The sequence below is a fragment of the Gracilinanus agilis genome, chromosome 4, assembly GCF_016433145.1.
Source record: "Gracilinanus agilis isolate LMUSP501 chromosome 4, AgileGrace, whole genome shotgun sequence".
Taxonomy (NCBI): Eukaryota; Metazoa; Chordata; class Mammalia; order Didelphimorphia; family Didelphidae; genus Gracilinanus; species Gracilinanus agilis.
In genome coordinates, this window is record NC_058133.1 from 151,351,365 (window position 1) to 151,369,836 (window position 18,472).

General features: G+C 39.6%; 1 protein-coding gene across 1 annotated transcript in view; it reads left to right on the top strand.

Annotated features, from left to right (window-relative positions):
* Positions 1-18,037: 18,037 nt before the first annotated feature.
* B3GALNT2 (beta-1,3-N-acetylgalactosaminyltransferase 2) overlaps positions 18,038-18,472 on the top strand; it is a 52,446-nt gene continuing 52,011 nt past the window's right edge. The window contains exon 1 of the mRNA XM_044675903.1: positions 18,038-18,388. Within this exon, the coding sequence (XP_044531838.1) occupies positions 18,268-18,388 (121 nt within the window). The 5' untranslated portion in view covers positions 18,038-18,267. The remainder of the gene's footprint in view (positions 18,389-18,472) is intronic.

The window sequence follows — 18,472 nt, forward strand, 5'->3', positions numbered from 1 at the left end:
AGATGACAAAAGTATATAGAGGAATTTTATGCTTTTGCTTTGTTCTCCTTTAAGCAATCTAAACAACTATCAACAGTACAGAATTTCATAAGGGTAAGAAGCAGAAATCTCCCAGAGAAGATGAAATAAAAACCAATATTTCACATGTGCATAAAATCAAATTTCTATGGTGTACATAAGACATTATATTGCATTATAAATAAGCAGAAGTTGAACACTAAGGAAAATTTAGCAGAGTATGTATGCATGATACAGAATTAAGGAAACTAGAGGATAAAAGAATTACATCCTATATTTTCAAGTTTACAAAAAAGAAAGGAAATGACTTACTTTAAAAACACACATACATACCACCATTTATTATGTTCTCATATAAAATGCTCAGCCAAAACAAGATATTGCACTAAAAAATTCAGTTTTCTAACTTCATTTTAGGGTTGGGTTCAGGATAATGCTCTTGTTGAGGCATGGCATCATGGCAAAATTATTGTTAAAAATATGATGGACTTGAAAAGTGGAATGTAGAGAATTAATTTAGTGATGTTTCAGGTACTAATTTTCTTTTGCTATAAGACAAAGCAAATTTTCCCCAAGATGCTAAATATGTTGAATTGAGAACAAATTGAAGAGGTAAGAAAGTTTTAAGATATTGCAACAGAGAGTCTTACCTATTAATGATTACGTCTCTTTTATTTTAAAAACATTTGTTTTTAAGCCCTTACCTTCCATCTTAGATTTAATACTGTGTATTGGTTCTAAGGCAGAAGAGCGGTAAAGGCTAGGCAATGGGGGTTAAGTGACTTGCCCAGAGTCACACAACCAGGAAGTGTCTGAGGCCAAATTTGAATCCAGAACCTCCTGTCTCTAGACGTGGCTCTCAATCCACTGAGACATCCAGCTGCCCCCTAGATCCCTTTTAGATCACTGGCAAAGTTACTGCTCTGGAAAAAAATGTCTATTTTTTCATACTATTTTTTAAAAAGTAAATCCTATTTGTTCATTTTAATCATTTAACTAAATAAAACACAACTGCAAAAAATTAGAAAGCAATCTGGCAAAAATTAGGCTTAAACCATATACCATATTCCAAAATATACCCTAAATGGATACATGTCCTTAATATGGAAGATCATACTGTCAAAAAAAGTAAAAGAGAATTTCTCTCTCTCTCTATTATAGATAGGTAATATATTCTTATATTATCTCTCACTATTATAGGTAGGTAATATATTCTTTTTTTTTTAACCTTTATCTTCAGTTTTGGAGTCAAAACTAACTATTGGTTCCAAGGCAGAAAAGCAATAAAGGCTAGGCAATCTGGGTTAAGTGACTTGCCCAGGGCCATACAGCTAGAAAGTATCTGGGGACAGATTTGAATCCAGGGCCTATGTGATATATTCTTAACCGAATAATGGATAGAGGTAATTACAAAAGATAAAATAGGCAAGCTTAATTATATGAAACTGAAAAGTTTCCAGAGAAACAAAATACATCAAAGATAAGAAGGGAAGAGGGCAAAAAGGAAAAAGGATTTTGTATGAATTTCTCTGATAAGGGTTTGGTATTCAAGATATATAAATAATTAACAGATATATGTGTGCATGTTCCATTTATATATACACATACTATTTTAATATGTGTTGACTTTCAGGGTGGGGGAAAGGATACCAAGGGAAATTATATGATATAAAAATCTGAAAGACATCAGTAAAAACTTATTTATAACAAAAAAACAAACAAACAAGAAATGATCCTCTAGCTACAGAGTTGTTAAATAAAAGGGGTTTTTGTTGTTCTCATTCTATATTAATTCCTTTTAGGAAGTCGAAGTAACTTACTGCCAACTCTTGTTTTCCCCCCCACAACTAAGTAGAGAGATGGGTCAGATATTTATTAATATGAATAAAGTTAACTTAACAAGTGTAACAGAATATGCAGTTATGCTTCACTACTCACACCAACACTGCCACAGGGTAACAGAATATGAAACTAGGGGATGTGTTCTTCAGGAAAGTGTCTGACATGAGAACTACTCTGGGTTTTTAAGAGAATGGAGAATTATAGGGAATTTAAGGAAATGGAGAATGAATAAAAAGAAAGAATCTCTTGATCTTATAATCTAAAGAGTCTCAATGATCTTATAATCTAAAGGGGGAGACAATACCCAAAAAGAGGCAAGAAAGAGGTAGGGGTGAGGTTGAGGGGCAAGACACCAGGAAGCATCTTGTTTGGTGGAATTGAAAGCACAGAGGGCAGCAGATGCAAAATGGAGTGATCTGAGAGTTCAGTTCCTATTTTCTAGAAAAGAAGGCGTTGGGAGGACTGGTGTTCCATCCTTAAGCCCTCCAAATGGAGAAAGGAGCTTGAGGGAGGTGGAGTCAATCAAACCTTGAGTTAGAATAGTAGTGGTGAGTTTAGAAGTGATGAGCCTATCATGGAAGGGTTGTGTTCTGTTCTGTTCCGATTCTGTTGAGTTGAAACCAAGCTGGGAAGCCCTTGAGTCTAACTATGCAACTTCTCTAGCAATGATCAAACAGTAAGAGGTTGGGAGTCCCAAACAGCTCAAATGATAAGCTGAGAAAGAGCGAAAGGCTTTCCAATTTAGACTCACAAACCAGTAATATGAAGAAGAAGCTGCCTTTGAGGAGAGTCAAGCTGTTGACACTTTTCTCTTCTCTTTGCTAAAAATCAGTCAGCAGGCTTGAATTAAAAATCTGAACTGGATGGTAGATTTAGAGTTACAGAAGACTGCAGAGGATATCCAGTCCAATTCGTTCATTTTACAGATGAACAACTAAAGCCAAGATGGACTGATTAACTTGCTCTGAGTCACTCAACTAATAGTATTCGAGGGAAAACTTGAACCACTGAGGTCTTCTTAACTCCAAACATAATAGTCTATCTACTATGTCTTCGTGTCTCTAAAAGTAAGGAGCCAATGTGTGCTTGATCAACAGCATCTGGTCCTTTCTACTAAATAGGATCTGGACTCTGGACTCAGACTCTGAGTTGTAATACGTTTGATTTTTCTAATGTGAATTTTAAGTCTGCTGGAATATTCATTTTTTAAAATTTGGGGTTTTTTTTTGTTGCCTCTCCTCAAATGTCCTTCTGAACAGAATTATTGTATTTCATTGCACTTCCAATTTTATACAGAAACTAGATGATCTTGCTTATTATTTTGCATGTTTGCTGTGGGCAAGGGTTGATACTGATTGCATTGGTTTACACCTTGTGATTATTATTTAAACTAAAGTAAGCAAAATGGATGTTAGATCTTTGGAGTATTGAGAAATGTGTTAATCTTCATAAAAGAACTTGGATATTAGAAAGACTGCCTCTGTGAAATGGCGATTGCAGAGAATAAAATCCAAGCTTTTTAGCCACATAGAAAAATGTTCTAAATCACTAATAGAAAAATTCAAATTGAAGCAATTCTGAGATTCTACCTCACACCCATCAGATTGGCAAAAATTTGACAAAAATGGAAAACTGATAAAAGGAGGGGCTGAGAGAAAACCAAAACATGCAGGCTCTATGGGTGGTTTTTAAAAAATTTGTGTAGTCAATCTGCATAGCAATTTGAAACTATACCCCAAAAGTCACTGAACTACACATAGTCTTTGATGCTAAAATGCTACTCCTACTAGACATATCTCAATGAGATTAATGAAAGAGGAAAAGACACATGTGCACAAAAATATAGCAGCTCATTTTGTAGTGTCAAGGAATTGTAAACCAAGGGGGTGCCCATTAATTGTGGAATGATTGAAAAATTATATGAATGTAATGTAATGTAAGAAATGACAAAGGATAGAGAACCCTGAGAAGATATAAATGAGCCGATGCAAAATGAAGTGAGGAGAACCAGGAGAACAATTTATACAATAACAACAATGCTGTAATGTACAGACTTTACAATTCTGATCAACGTAATGACCAACCATGATTCCAGAAGACCAATGAAGAAGTATGCTACCCATCTCCCGAAATAAATAGACCCAGGGTTCAGAATAAGACATCTATGACATGGCTAATAAGGGAATTTATTTTGCTTAATAATGCAAATTTGTTCCAAGGGTTTGGTTTTTCTTTTTTCAATTGAGTATAGGGAGAGGTATGAGGGAGAGAAAATATATGTTTGTTAATTGAAAAAAAATTTTTTTTTATGGCAACTGGTTCTAAATACAAAGATACTGAAGATGCTTTTATTGGTTCTTTGAATAATATGGGGGAAATAAAATACTTATCAATGTTATAGAGAAGTAGACAGGGCCCTTTCTGAGGCCTATACCTTGATTGAATCAGCAGCATATCCCAGCATCTTTAGAGATATAAAAATTGAGAAAAGTACCTGGAAACCAGTCATTAGAAATAGGATTAAAACTCAAGAATCTTTTGAAAAGGAAGAGATTATTTTAAGAGGTTATCATTTAGAAAAAGTCAAACACAGAATGTCTACACTAAGAGAATTGGTTACTGAGGAACTACCCACTTAATAATCTTTAAAAGGGTAGTTGGATTCTACCTTTTATCCCTTCTTCTGATCATTCTTTTCCATTTGGAAACTGCTGCTTCAAGTGAGCTCTGATTGAGAAATCTGAGGTCTTTGGACCTTTAGAAATCACAAGATTATCTCCAGGACTGGAAATGTCCATCTCAGAATTGCTGTTCAAACAACTGTTTTCAGGAAATAAATACAGAGCAGAGGCAACAGCTAAGGTTTTGAGATTCAATCTCAAAGGCTACTATACATAGGCTAATACACTTACTGAGTGCCATATATGTGCAATTGACGCTATTTCTGCCTCAGTGGTAAAAGGTATGCCCTCCCCTCACCTTATCATTGGAAGTCTATGAGTTACATAAGGCCACGCATTCTATGAGGGGGACAGTTAAAAAGGGACATTGAGAAGCTGAAGAGCATCGGAACAAAAGGCCTTAAGTCTGTGATGATCAATTGAAGGAAATATGGATGTTTAACCTGAAAAAAGAAAAGACTCAGACAGTACCTAAAATCTTGGGATCATAGATTTAGAGCTGAGATGAATCTTTTAGAACATCCAACTTCCTAATTTTATAGATAAGAAAATTGAAGCACATGGCTCAATGTGTCACACAACTAGTAAGTATTTGTGGTGGGAATTTGTGTATGTATGAGTTATATTAAATAGCCAATGAGGTACCTTCCATATCAAGAATTTGTTGATTTCTGTTATTTCTTTTTTTCTGGTTATGCCCTAAAAAAAATCTTTTCTGGTTATACCCTAAAAAAATATTTTAGGGGGCAGCTAGGTGGCTCAGTGACCTAGAGATGGGAAAGTTCTGAGCTCAAATTTGGCCTCAGACACTTCTTTTATTTTTTTAATTTAAATTTTTATTTAATTAATTTAGTACATTTTCCCATGGTTACAAGATTCATGTTCTTTCCCTCCCCCTCCCCATACCCCTCCCATAGCCTATGCACAATTCCACTGGGTTTTACATATGTCATTGATCAAGACCTATTTCCATATTATTGATATTTCCACTAAGGTGATTGTTTAGTGTCTACACCCCCAATCATATCCCCATCAACCCATGTGATCAAGCAGTTGTTTTTCTTCTGTGTTTCCACTCTCATAGTTCTTCCTCTGAATGTAAATAGCATTCTTTCTCATAAGTCCCTCAGAGTTGTCCTGGATCACTGCATTGCTACTAGTAGAGAAGTCCATTACATTCAATTGTGCCACCGTGCATCAGTCTCTGTGGATAATATTCTCCTGATTCTGCTCCTTTCACTCTGCATCAATTCCTGGAGGTCATTCCAGTTCACATGGAATTCCTCCAGTTTATTATTCCTTTGAGCACAATAGTATTCCATCACCAATAGATACCACAATTTATTCAGCCACTCCCCAATTGAAGGGCATACCCTCGTTTTCCAGTTTTTTGCCACCACAAAGAGCACAGCTATAAATATTTTTGTACAAGTCTTTTTCCCTATGATCTCTTTGGGGTATAAACCCAGCAGTGGTATGACTGGATCAAAGGGCAGGCAATCTTTTAGTGCTCTTTGGGCATAGTTCCAAATTGTCTTCCAGAATGGTTGGATCAATTCACAACTCCACCAGCAATGCATTAATATCCCAATTTTGCCACATCCCTTCCAACATTTATTACTTTCCTTTGCTATCATTTTGGCCAATCAGACACTTCTTAACTTTGTGACCCTGGGCAAGTCACCCTACCCCCATTGTCTAGCTTTTACTGTTCTGCCTTCAAACAAATACACAGTATTAATTCTAAGATGGAATATAAAGGTTTAAAATATATTTTAATCTATTAATTAATCTATTTAATCTATATTAACATATTAGATATGTATCTTATAAGCCATTTCTCCCACATAGATCTTTGATGGTAACACGCTGTGAAGATGGGATTGACTCTCCCCTTGCCTATTTTTGAATTAATCAACCAAAGTTTGAATACTCTTACTTGGCATTAGGTGGGGGAATTTGCAAGCCACTTAGAGAGCTCCACCCTTTCAACTAAATCAGTCAGAAATTTGTGACTCCTTTGATAAGAGTTTATACCCTCATAGGACAAGAGGTAGAACCTACAAACACTGCCCTAAGCAAATTAAAAGACTATAATTGGTCCCCAAAAAGTGGAGGAAGGGATGTAAAAAAGGACTACAAAAACATGATGAACTTCCTGTGCAAAGGTCTTCATCCTGAATCTTGGAAGTAGAGGAGCTTGGACCTGGGACTCTGGCTCTTAGACTGCTTCTGGTAAGACTGCTCCTAGATCTTCTCCCTTTGGATCTCCTCCTGGTGAATGAAAATCTGACCTTCCTTTCCTGGCTTCTGGAGAGATTAGTTTCAGAGAGGCCTCCCCTTCTTGGAGGAGGCCTTGTGGGTTGAACCCTGGCTTAATTCAATACCAAGTCCTCTGGCTGAAGGGTTAATGAGCCCTGCGTGGGTTGAGCCAGGGACTAGAGCAACATTTCGGGTGACAGGATAGACATCTTCTCTAGCCTTTTTTTTCATTTCTCTACTTTCACTCTCTCCAACTTTTTTATAAATAAAAGCTGCTAAAAATTATTTTGACTTGAGCTGTATTCATTTTAAAATCAGCAACCACAGTATTATCTTAAAATTTTCATATATTTAGCCCAACTATAAAATTTTATTTCTTACATACACTATAGCTTACTATTCCTAACAAGTACCTCTCCACTGGTTTTTGGATGATGCACAATTTCAATCCTACAGAGCCTGTGGTATATCCTATGTACATATATACACAGCATCACCAGAAGTGATTGTTAAAAAGATGGATCTTTGCTTAGTTGATTATCTCATCAAGCTTTCTATAAACTTGCTCTACTCTTCGTCTACTGCTTCTTACCATTTTATGAGGCAATATTATTTATAACTTTCCATTGCCTTCTTGTGTAAGATTTTTAAAGGTGTTATTGATAGTTTGTTTTAACATTCAAACATTTATACATCACTCCCATTCCTCAGGAGGTCTTTTTTAACAAAGTAGCACCATACAGTAAACTCATCTGAAACATTGTACATCTATAGCACCCCTCACCTCTTTATTTTTAAAAATTAACAGAAATCTATTTCTCTCTCTATCATATTAAAAAAGAAAACCTGTAACTGCATGTATACATATATATACATGTGTGTATATATGTAATATATATGTTTATTAACAAGTGCTTTTCTAAGACAACTACAGAATCTGAATTTTAAAAACTTTTATAAGTAAGAAATACGATCTCTGGGGATTAGAAAATACAGCGCTAGTATGTCCTCTCATGTCACTAGGCTAAGCCCTGCCATTTGCTTCTGTTACAAGGAAGGAATCCTCTAACCGGCCCTTACCCATTCATCTCCATGCTAGAAGAAAGGCATAAGCAAATAGATTAAAAATAAAGCTTGTTTTTGTTTTTTTGTGGGTTTTTTTTTCTTTATTTCATATGTTGGCACATGGAAGCACCTCTCCAACAAGAATTTGTCCTAAGGACATTGAATAGTAACCCTCAATAAATGCTAGGATATTACAGCATTTAAAAATCACAAAGATAAAATTATTACATCAAGTGTTCTTCTAAGAGGTAGACAGGAGTTTATCTTTCAAGAAGAAAATTACAGTGTTATAACATGGAACCAAAACTATTTCACAAACCGTACTATTTTTTCTCTGTAGTCTCCCAAAAAAAACTAAATTATAAGGACAACCACTCACTTTTCATCAGTCAGTAGAATGATGAAAAGCCTAGAGACTGCACCTTATGCAGAAAAGTTGAAAGAACAGGAGATGTTTAGCGTGACAAAGATTCTCCTAAATTTCTCCTTAGGGAGAATATTAGATCTAGTTTCAAGTATCTGGAGAGCTGACAGGTGGAAGAAGGATAATACAATTTTTTCTAGGAGTTTTTGCTAGGCAAAAAAGGAAATTTTCAGATTAATATTAGGAAAAGTTTCCTAACAATTGAAGCTGTCCAAAAAGAGAATAAACTGTCTTAGGAGGTAGTGGGTCTCTCACAAAGGACACTTTCTTTTCTTTTCTTAACCCTTACCTTTTCTCTTGGATTCATACTAAGTATATGTCCCAAGGCAGAAGAGTAAGGGCTAGGCAATTGGTATTAAGTGACTTGTTCAAGATCACACAGCTAGGAAATGTTTGAGGTCACATTTGAATCCAGGACCTCGATCTTCAGGCCTCTGAGTTACTTAGCTGCTCCACTTTTCAGGCAAAGGCTAGACTACCAGTTGTCAGGAAAATTGGAAAGAGGATTCTTGTCCAGATATGTTTTGAACTAGATAGACTTTGAGGTCCCTTCTAACATCAAAATTCTGGGAGTCATAAAAACACATGAAATTTCCCAAATAATATCAAACTTAAAAACCTTTATCATGCCATACACCCCAGTGGCAAAATTGACTTTTTTTCCCCTTAGTAAACAATGTTTGATTAGCAGATTTTCTTTTTTGAAATGGCAAATTTAGTTGCATTCCTGAAGGAGGTACATAGAACACATCAGAAAGCAATGCCTAATGAAAATATTCTGTGATTTACAAAACAATGTTGGCCCAAATCACATTTTTAGAAATGACTATTTTACTCAATTGTTATATTATCACAAAACCAATCAGAAGGAAATTTGGTGGCCATCTAGTCCAACTACCTACTGGAGATTTTTCTTTCTTGTGAAATTTCCTGGATACCAGGGACCACTTTCCTCAGTTGGCTAGAAGGAGAAATGAGAAATTTTTCAAACGTGCAATCAGAGAAGCTTCTCTTAGCTCCAGTAGTACCATCAAGGTTGGACTTTGAAATAAGAAAACTGGCTGTTAGGGAATGTATGAGTAAGGAATCTTTCAAAAGAGAACTGTGGGCGGGACTTTGTCAGAAGAGGTATGCACCTTTCAGGGATTTTTACACTGAGTCTGGGATTGCTTCTCTCCTCTAGTTTGTCCAGGTCAAAGTTAGCTGCCCCATGCAAGGTATAGGAATGTACTTTCTAAAGTCCGCTGTGTACTTGAAGAATTTCTTCCATAGACCTTCAAGATGGCAGGTTCATCCTCCAGGAAAACAAAGTGGAAATTTTCAGACAGATGTAGTTCTTCTGTTTCCAGCAGTGCCAGTGGGTGACTTCTAATTCTGATTACTCAAGGCATTCTCCAGAGGGGCAGACCTAAGAGGGAGATGTCCTCCCCTAGGCATCGATGGACAGTGGGAACAGGGAGGGTTTGCACACCTTGGAGGCTAATCTTGCTTCTACTAATATGCTTCCTGCATTTACTCAATTTGGCCTTTGTCTACCAACAAAACAGTCAACTGAGCCTTATTCAATTTGACTTAACAGTACTTAGAAACAGTGAAGGCATCTGCTGTCTTCTTCTGCAGTTCCAGCAGGGTCTTGGCCCTGTCACTTTGTTTTATAAGTGTTATCTGAATTTTCCAAGAGGAAACCTCAAAGGGACCTTCTGAAATGAGCTCTAGAGCAGAGCTTTGAAATTCTTTTGATGCCTGACAAGGAGAGTAGAGATAGACTATACAGTGAGATTTCTATAATTGTGGTGATTCTCAGTTGTCTTCACAGGCTTCCAGCTTCCCTCTCCTGACCTGCAGGGCTTCTAGAGGTCCTGGGCCTGATTGATGGGACCTATAGCCAGCAGGGGAGCAAGAAGGGAGCTATGCCAAATTGACTTCATCAATTCTTCCCCCAAATTGAATTGTCTTATATAGAAGATAAGTTAATGCAAGCCACCTAAGTTATTATTGCCACCTACTGTTAGAAAACATAAATGCTTGGTAAGTTTAGAAAAGAGATAAAGCAAGTGTTATTATATGAAAGAATTTTCAATTTTAGAAAACAGTAAGCCAGGAAAACAAAAAAGAGAGATTCTTTGCCATTTTCCTTAAACTCTAGATTAGCGTTGATGAAACTTTTCAAGATTGTGTGCCAAAATTACAACTTCAAGCTGCCTCTGAGCCCCCCACCATTACTCCAGACAAGGGAGGGAGGAAGTGCTCACATTAGACAGCTAGACACAGGGACAGGACATGCAAAAAATGCCCTCAGGAGCTAGGAAGAAGGGGAACAGAGCAACCCTTCTGTGCCTCTGGGGCATGCCTGCCACCCCTTCGCCAACACAGCCTAGAGACCATCCCCCTTGACATTATTGAGGTTTTGTTTCCATGGATTCCATTAAAACTTTATTCAGTGGGGCATCTGGGTAGCTCAGTGGAGTGAGAGTCAGGCCTAGAGACAGGAGGTCCTAGGTTCAAACCCGGCCTCAGCCACTTCCCAGCTGTGTGACCCTGGGCAAGTCACTTGACCCCTATTGCCCACCCTTACCACTCTTCCACCTATGAGACAATACACCGAAGTACAAGGGTTTAAAAAAAAAAAGGAAAAAAAAAACTTTATTCAGTGCACCTAGAGATTGGTTTATAATTAATATAGTCAGCTGATGCGTTAGACTAATTTGATATTCCTATAGTGATGGATACTTAGGCACTCTTCAGTCAAACTAATTATTAACATCATCCTCCAAAGCAATTGGAAGAAAACAGGAAGAATTCAAGGAAGAAACAAAGGGAAAAAGTAATTTATTTCCTTTTTAATAGTTTGTTGAAGTGAGGAGATTTGATTTTTTTCAAACCGAAATATAGATTACTAGGTGAAGATGAGTATTATTCAGGCAAGAGGGTTCCATCAAAATGATGGCGATCAAAGATAAGTTGAGATTGAATTATTTGCTACTTTTTTTATAGTAAGGGTTAATCTTTTTTTTAAGTATTTTTCCATGGGAACATGATTCATATTCTTTCCCTCCCCTCTTTCCTACCCCTCCCAGAGTTGACAAGCAATTCCACTGAGTTATACATGAAATTACTTGCTTCTATGCTCAATTTTTGTGAAAAGAGTACTGTTGGAGACAGAGGTCAATGTGGTAGGGTCCTGGCATTCAGGTATTCTGCTCTTCAATTGATTTACAGGATGTTCATATAGCAATATATTTCAGGAAAGGAAGAATGGGGGACATGCTCTTTAGAGAATGCTACCATTCCTTTGCTTTAGCATGTGCTCATTCATTTTGTTTGCCATATACTCAGCATTGTACTATGTAACTTCTTGTTCTGTACCACACATTGGTAATAGGGACTAAGTTGTTGCTCCTTCCAATTGAGTGGAAATTTATTAAGCACCTGTGGGCAAGGCGCCATGCTAGCTAAGTATTGGGAGAAAAACAAAAATGAAATGGTACCATTTCCTAAGAAGTTTATATTCTACTGACATATATAACAGGTACCCAGTCCACATACATTTTCATTGGGGCAGCTAGGTAGCACAGTGAATAGAGCATCAAGCCTTAAGTCAAGAGGACCTGGGTTCAAATAAGACCTCAGATGTTTCCTAAATGTGTGACCCTGGGCAAGTCACTTAACCCTGATTACCTATTATTATTTTTTATTATTATTATTCCTGTTGACTCCCTAGGAGCATAGGGCCGCAACCATCTCACGCCAACAGACTCTGTTCTGGGCAACTTCCCCCAGCTGGGCCCATGTCATTCCGATTGTTTTTGTTTCATTTTCGGCAGATCTTCGCCAGTTCTGTTTTGGCCTTCTGACTTTCCTCCTCCCTGAAGGGTTCCAGCTCAATGCTTGTCTGGCTACGTTGTCTTCCGGTTTTCGTAGCGTATGTCCTATCCATCTCCACTTACGTTTCTTTATGTCCTGACTGATGGGATACTGGATTGCTCTTTCCCAGAGACTAGCATTGGAGATCTTTTCAGGCCATCTGATGTTCAAGATGTAGCGTAGACATCTATTAACAAAGACCTGGAGTTTGTTGGTGTTAGCGCTTGTCACTCTCCAGCTTTCTGATCCATATAGGAGGACGGCCTTTACGTTGGTATTGAAGATTCGGAGCTTAGTGACAAGGGACAGAGCTTTGGAGGTCCAGACAGACCGCAGGGTGTTAAATGCATGTCTGGCTTTGTTGATTCGGTTTCTGATGTCCTCATCTGCCCCGCCGTCCTTACTGACAATGCTACCCAAATAGGTGAAGTGGTCCGTCTCCTTGAGGTTTTCTCCCTGTAGTTGGATTGGCAGGTCCTGTCTGCTGTTGACTGTGATCACCTGGTCTTCCTCTTGTTGATCTTCAGACCTGTCTTCTCCGCTTCTTCAGAGAGACGTGCAAGTTTGGCTTGCGCGTCCTGCTGCTTGTGAGAAAGGAGACAGATGTCATCCGCGAAGTCAAGGTCCTCGAGCTGCTTGGTGTGAGTCCATTGAATGCCCGCATTGCTGTCCTTGGTAACTCTTCTCATGGTCCAATCTATGACCATCAAGAAGATAAGGGGCGAAAGCATGCAGCCTTGCTTCACTCCGGTCTTCACTGTGAAGGGAGCCGTCAGTTTCCCATTGTGGATGACCTGGCAGGTAAAGTCTTCATATAACCGCTGGATGATGTTGATGAGCTTCGGGGGAATCCCGTAATGCTGCATCAATCTCCAGATGATGCTCCTGTCCACGCTGTCAAATGCCTTCTCGAAATCCACGAAAGTCATATAGAGGGGGGACTGCCACTCGATGGACTGTTCGATGATGATTCTTAGGGTGACGATGTGGTCGGGGCACGATCTGTGCTGACGAAACCCTGCTTGTTCCCTGATTACCTAGTCCTTGCCAATCTTGTGACTTAGAACTAATACAAAGGCAGAAGGCAAGAGTTTTAAAAATACAACATGCATTTTATTAAACTGCTAAACCATGTTAAACACTGTGAATACAAATAGAAGCAAAATAAAAGACAGTCCTAATCCTTATGGAACTACTTGCATTCTAATGGGGGAAGACAACACATAAACTTAAAATGAAGCAGCTAAAAATGGTGAGGAGGCATGCTAGAGAAAGAAATCTAGAGTCTGGAGCAGAGCCAAGAGCAGAGGTCAGCAACCTTTTTGGCCGTGAGAGCCATAAACACCAAATTTTTAAAAATGTAATTTCGTGAGAGCCGTACAGTGCTCACAGTGTGCGCTCCTATAACAGAGCCTGAAAAAAAATTGACTTTATGGCTCCTGCAGAAAGAGCCATATCTGGCCCTCAAAAGAGCCAGATATGGCTTGAGAGCCATACGTTGCCGACCCCTGGCCTAGAGAATGAAGGAGTGAACATGGTTGATTCCTTCAAGTGGGAACTCCAGGAGGAATTGATGAAAGGAAGCTACAGTAACAGAGGATCTCTCTTCTTTGGAGTGAAGTTTGACCATTATAATTACATAGCATTCAATTTCAGTTTGGTGGGTATGTTCTTTCCATTCACATTGTTGTAGGGCATACTTTTTACCTTAAGTACTTGTACAGAAGTTGAGGGACTTTATGAAATAAAAATCCTTCCTAGATGAATGGGAGATGATAACCACCCACCTAAGGGAACTATCTATCTAAACCAGTAAAGTACAAACCCCCTGGGCTTTAGAAACAAAGTTTATTTATTTTTTTTAAACCCTTAACTTCTGTGTATTGGCTCCTTGGTGGAAGAGTGGTAAGGGTGGGCAATGAGGGTCAAGTGACTTGCCCAGGGTCACACAGCTGGGAAGTGTCTGAAGGCTGGATTTGAACCTAGGACCTCCCATCTCTAGGCCCGACTCTCAATCCACTGAGCTACCCAGGTGCCCCCCAAAGTTTATTTTTTATAATAGGAGTAAAAGGAGAATGATAGGTAGGTTCCTAAAATTATAGATCTAATCTCCACCCACCCTATTTCACCTCATAGTGAATTATTTCTTCTTGAGAATTCACTCAAGCTACTCTAAACTCCTTATCTCTAAGACCCATGAAACCCAACTATCTGACTATCTGCTAACCTACTTAGTATGGATTATCAACAAAGGATAAAAAGGACTCACAGATGTATTTGGGCCCTTACCTAAAGCCTGGGATTGCTCCTAGGTATACCCAGAGTCTCAGATGACCAAACTCTGTGATTTATCTTTACCAATTGGATTTCTGACAAATGGATCTCAGGCTGATGGTCTCTGTACTTCCAGGAAAAAGCAGGTCTCCTCCAAGCAAATTCTCCAACCCAGAAATCACTAATCTTTCCAGAAGATTAGGATTTCCAAGGAATACCAGAGAAACAGCTCCTCCTTACCAGCTCAGTCAGTAAAAGCTAGATCCAGAGTGGCAATTACTTCCAGTAAAAACTCCCAAGATCCTCTTCTCCTTGTCAGAATCTTCTCCCGGGGTTTGTATCCAAATCAAGAGAGAATCAGATCCTAAAATTGGACCTGATCTGAGTCCAGAGTTAAGGGGATCTTAGGTATCAGCATGATTGTATGACTTTTTCAAATGGGTTTTAACAGCCTAGGAGGAGGAAATGAGAAGGAAAAGTATGGGGATGACCCAGGTTTGAGAATTGGTAGGTCATAAGCAACAGTAGGAAAGAAGAGCAAGGGAATTGTGGGGAATGGCTTTTGGGCAAGTGGAGGAATATATATATATATATATATATATATATATATATATATATGTATATGTATATATATATATAAATATATATATATATAGTTTAATTGCCCAATTGATAAGAGTCATGGCAGTGAAGTAAGGAAAATGAGACCAAAGAATTATTTAAGGATGGGGGAAAGAGGTCTATGATTGAATTAGAGCTTGAAAGTCCAGGAAATTTTTCTTATTACAAACATTTCAGAATCCAAGATCAGAGAGTTGTCAGAGTTATAGGTGATGGGGAGATCAAACAAGCAATCAATAAGAATTTACCAATTACCTGCTAGCTGCTGGAAGCACAGAGACAAAAAATGAAACAATTTTTGCCCTCAAGGAAGAAATAGTGGATAGACTGCCAGACTTAGAATCAGGAAGACTTTTGTTTGAATCTTGCCTCATGGAAGATAATGTGTATCAGCATACACAGACAAATACAAAGTAGTAAGGAAAGGTACTACTAGCATTTGGGAGGATTGAGAAAGGAATGTGACTTCCACTACAAAGTCACAAAATGGAAATAGAGTGTCTTGTTTAAGAAATAAAGGTTAGGTCAATTTGGCTGGACTGCAGTATATATAGAGTAGTAAAGAAGGACTAACAAAATAGGTTATGATCAGATTGTGAAAAACTTTAAAATAAAGATTTCATAGTTGATCTTAGATGCAACAGGGAGCCACCAGAGTTTATCAGTAGAATGGCATGATCAGATCATACCTAGACTTAAGGAAAATTCTTTTGCAGCTGTGTGGAGAATGGATTGGGACTATGGAAGTCTTGAAGCAGGTCATTAGATCACCTCAGTAGTATGAGCTAAAGGTGATGACAACTTGAACTAAGATAGTGGCTACTTGAACAATAGGAGTGGAGTCCCAAAGCCCTCTTCACTGGTGGAGATCAATGCCTTGGGCACATGTGAAGGACTGGTGGGGTTGGTGGGAACAAGAAAGATGAGAGTTCCAGACTATTCAGCTTTCTTCACTTTCTTGGAATAAGACTCTAAGAAGAAGTCAGCATGAGAGAAAACTCTGAGATCTCACCAAAAAGCAAGTTCCCAAAATCTTTAGCATAGCAAGTGGGGACCTGAGACATGATGAAGACTTTCGGTTTCCTCTCAAGAGGCAGAGTCATATTATTTTTCATTCAGTGATCTGTAGTTAATTTAGCACCATCAAACTTCTCCAAATTAAGCCAGAGGCAACTCAAGAGATTTAAAGAAAGTAAAGACATCTGAAGAGACTTGAGTCACAAAATAACAGAAGAGACCTGCAGACTGTAGTTCTTTCTCCAGTTGTCACCAACTCCATGGCACTCTAATCTCCACGAAGAATAATGACCCATGCCAGTGGGGTTCAAGACTGTTTTAGTGAGAAGGCAGCAGGGTATGTAGGCTAGAAATAAGTAAGATTTAAGTTTGATTCCTACCTCAAATACTTTGGCCCTGGGCAAGTCCCTTAAAGTGTCCCAGACTCCATTTATTGATCGACATATGAATATATATACATATACAAATATACATATATAGTATATTAATTATAATAGCTAATACTTATACTATGCTTTATCTCCAAAGCAATAATATAATGGCTAATATTTACATTGTGCTTTGTGGTTTGCAAATAGCTGTTATATATATTTACATAAATAAATGATAATAGCTGGTTTTTGTTGTGCCTTATGGTTTACAAAGCAATATATAAATATATAAGTGATCTACATAGAGAGAAATGATATATAAATTATAATAGTATTAGCTAATATTTATGTTGTGTTTTAAAGTTTGCAAAGTTACATATGTGTAATAATTGCATATGTATACATACAAATGATATAAATACATGACAGTGGCTAACATCTATATTTGTTTTAAGGTCTACATAAGTGTTATATATGAAAAAATGATAATGAATATTTATATTGTGTTTTATTCAGTTTGTAAAGCGATTAACTATTGTCATCATTTGATCACAGATTTATTACTATTATTTAATCCAGCCTCCTTTTTCTGAGACTGAACTTCTGAAAAGTTGAAGCCGCTTGCCTATGTATGTCCACACTGCTAGTAAACGTACTTGAATCCAGAGGACTGATACAAAATGTTGTCGAGATAGAAATAAGTTCTAATCGTTAAGTACGTACACTCCTGGGGGTTGCTGAGGCCAAAGGAAGCAGATCATGGCTTCTGGGAGGAGTAAGGGCTCTCGGAGTGGCTGCAGGAGTCCCCAAGTGAGAAGTCGGGATGGCGGATACCAGCAGCGTTACTACTCCGGAGTAGTTGTTTCCAGCGATACTTCCATCATTCCGTCCCGCTCGGGAAGAGGCCTACATTTGCAGAAACCTCGGCTTTCTAAGACTATGTACCCAGCAGCAAAACGTTTTTTTGATAGAGTTGGCAACCGCATCTTCTTCCGGGTCAAAAGGAAGATAGCTCTCGAGAGCATCCCCCTAAATTCTGTTGCAACGCAAAACAGACGACTTTTTTTCCATCAGCCCATGACCATCGGCTCCGTTTCCTTCGGCGTAGGGAATTCTGGGCCTGGAAACCTTCAAATCCCTTCACATATTGGAAGTCTACGATCTTCAACCCCTCAACTCTCCGGCCATCCGCATCATCCCCTTCCATGAATGACTTCCTCTACCGTGCGCACCCGCTGAGGGCCGAAGATTCCACCCCCAGTCCCTTAGGCGGCAGCAGATTTCGCGATCATTGCGCACGCTTTTGAAAGCTTTTCAGCTCCTCTCCAGTTCTCTGAGAAGCTCCGAAGGTGGGGAAGAGAAGGGGTGTTTGGGAATTGTAGTTCCCAGGCTTCATTGGGTAAGAGCGCGCCCCCTGCCTCGGCTTGGGGCGGAACTTCAGCTCCCGGCCGTCAGTCCACAATGGGAGGGACCTAAAGGAAAAGGGGCAGGGAGTGTGAGAAAAGAAGGTGGGAGGGGCCAAGAGGGAAGCCGAGCCGAAGGGGTGGGGCCTCGGGTAGCCTAGCCGCTGTGGCCGCCGCCGCCGCCGTCGCCGCCGGGGGTCTGGGAAATCTTCCCCTGGAGTCCAGGAGGAGCCTGTCCACGCACACGGGGGTCAGGCGGGCGGGTGCGCGCGCGTTCACGCTCTCTCGGGGTGGTCGCGCGAAGGAAACCTTTCCTCACCTGCGCTTCTATCTCCTGCCGTCACCCCCAGCCTTCCTCCGACCCCGGGACGCCGGGGAGCCCGGCGCGCGGCGGGGGCGCGAGGTGGAGCGGGCGGGGGCGGCCAATGCGAAACTGGCTGGTGCTGCTTTGCCCGTGTCTGCTCGGGGCCGCGCTGCACCTCTGGCTGCGGCTGCGCTCCCCGCCGCCCGCCTGCGCCTCCTCCTCCTCCGGGGCCGGCCCCGCAGGTGAGTCTTGGGAAAGGTGAGGTGGGCGGGAGGGACGGGCGCAGCAGGTGCGGACTGCGGGGGGAGGGGCCTCTTCTGCTCCCC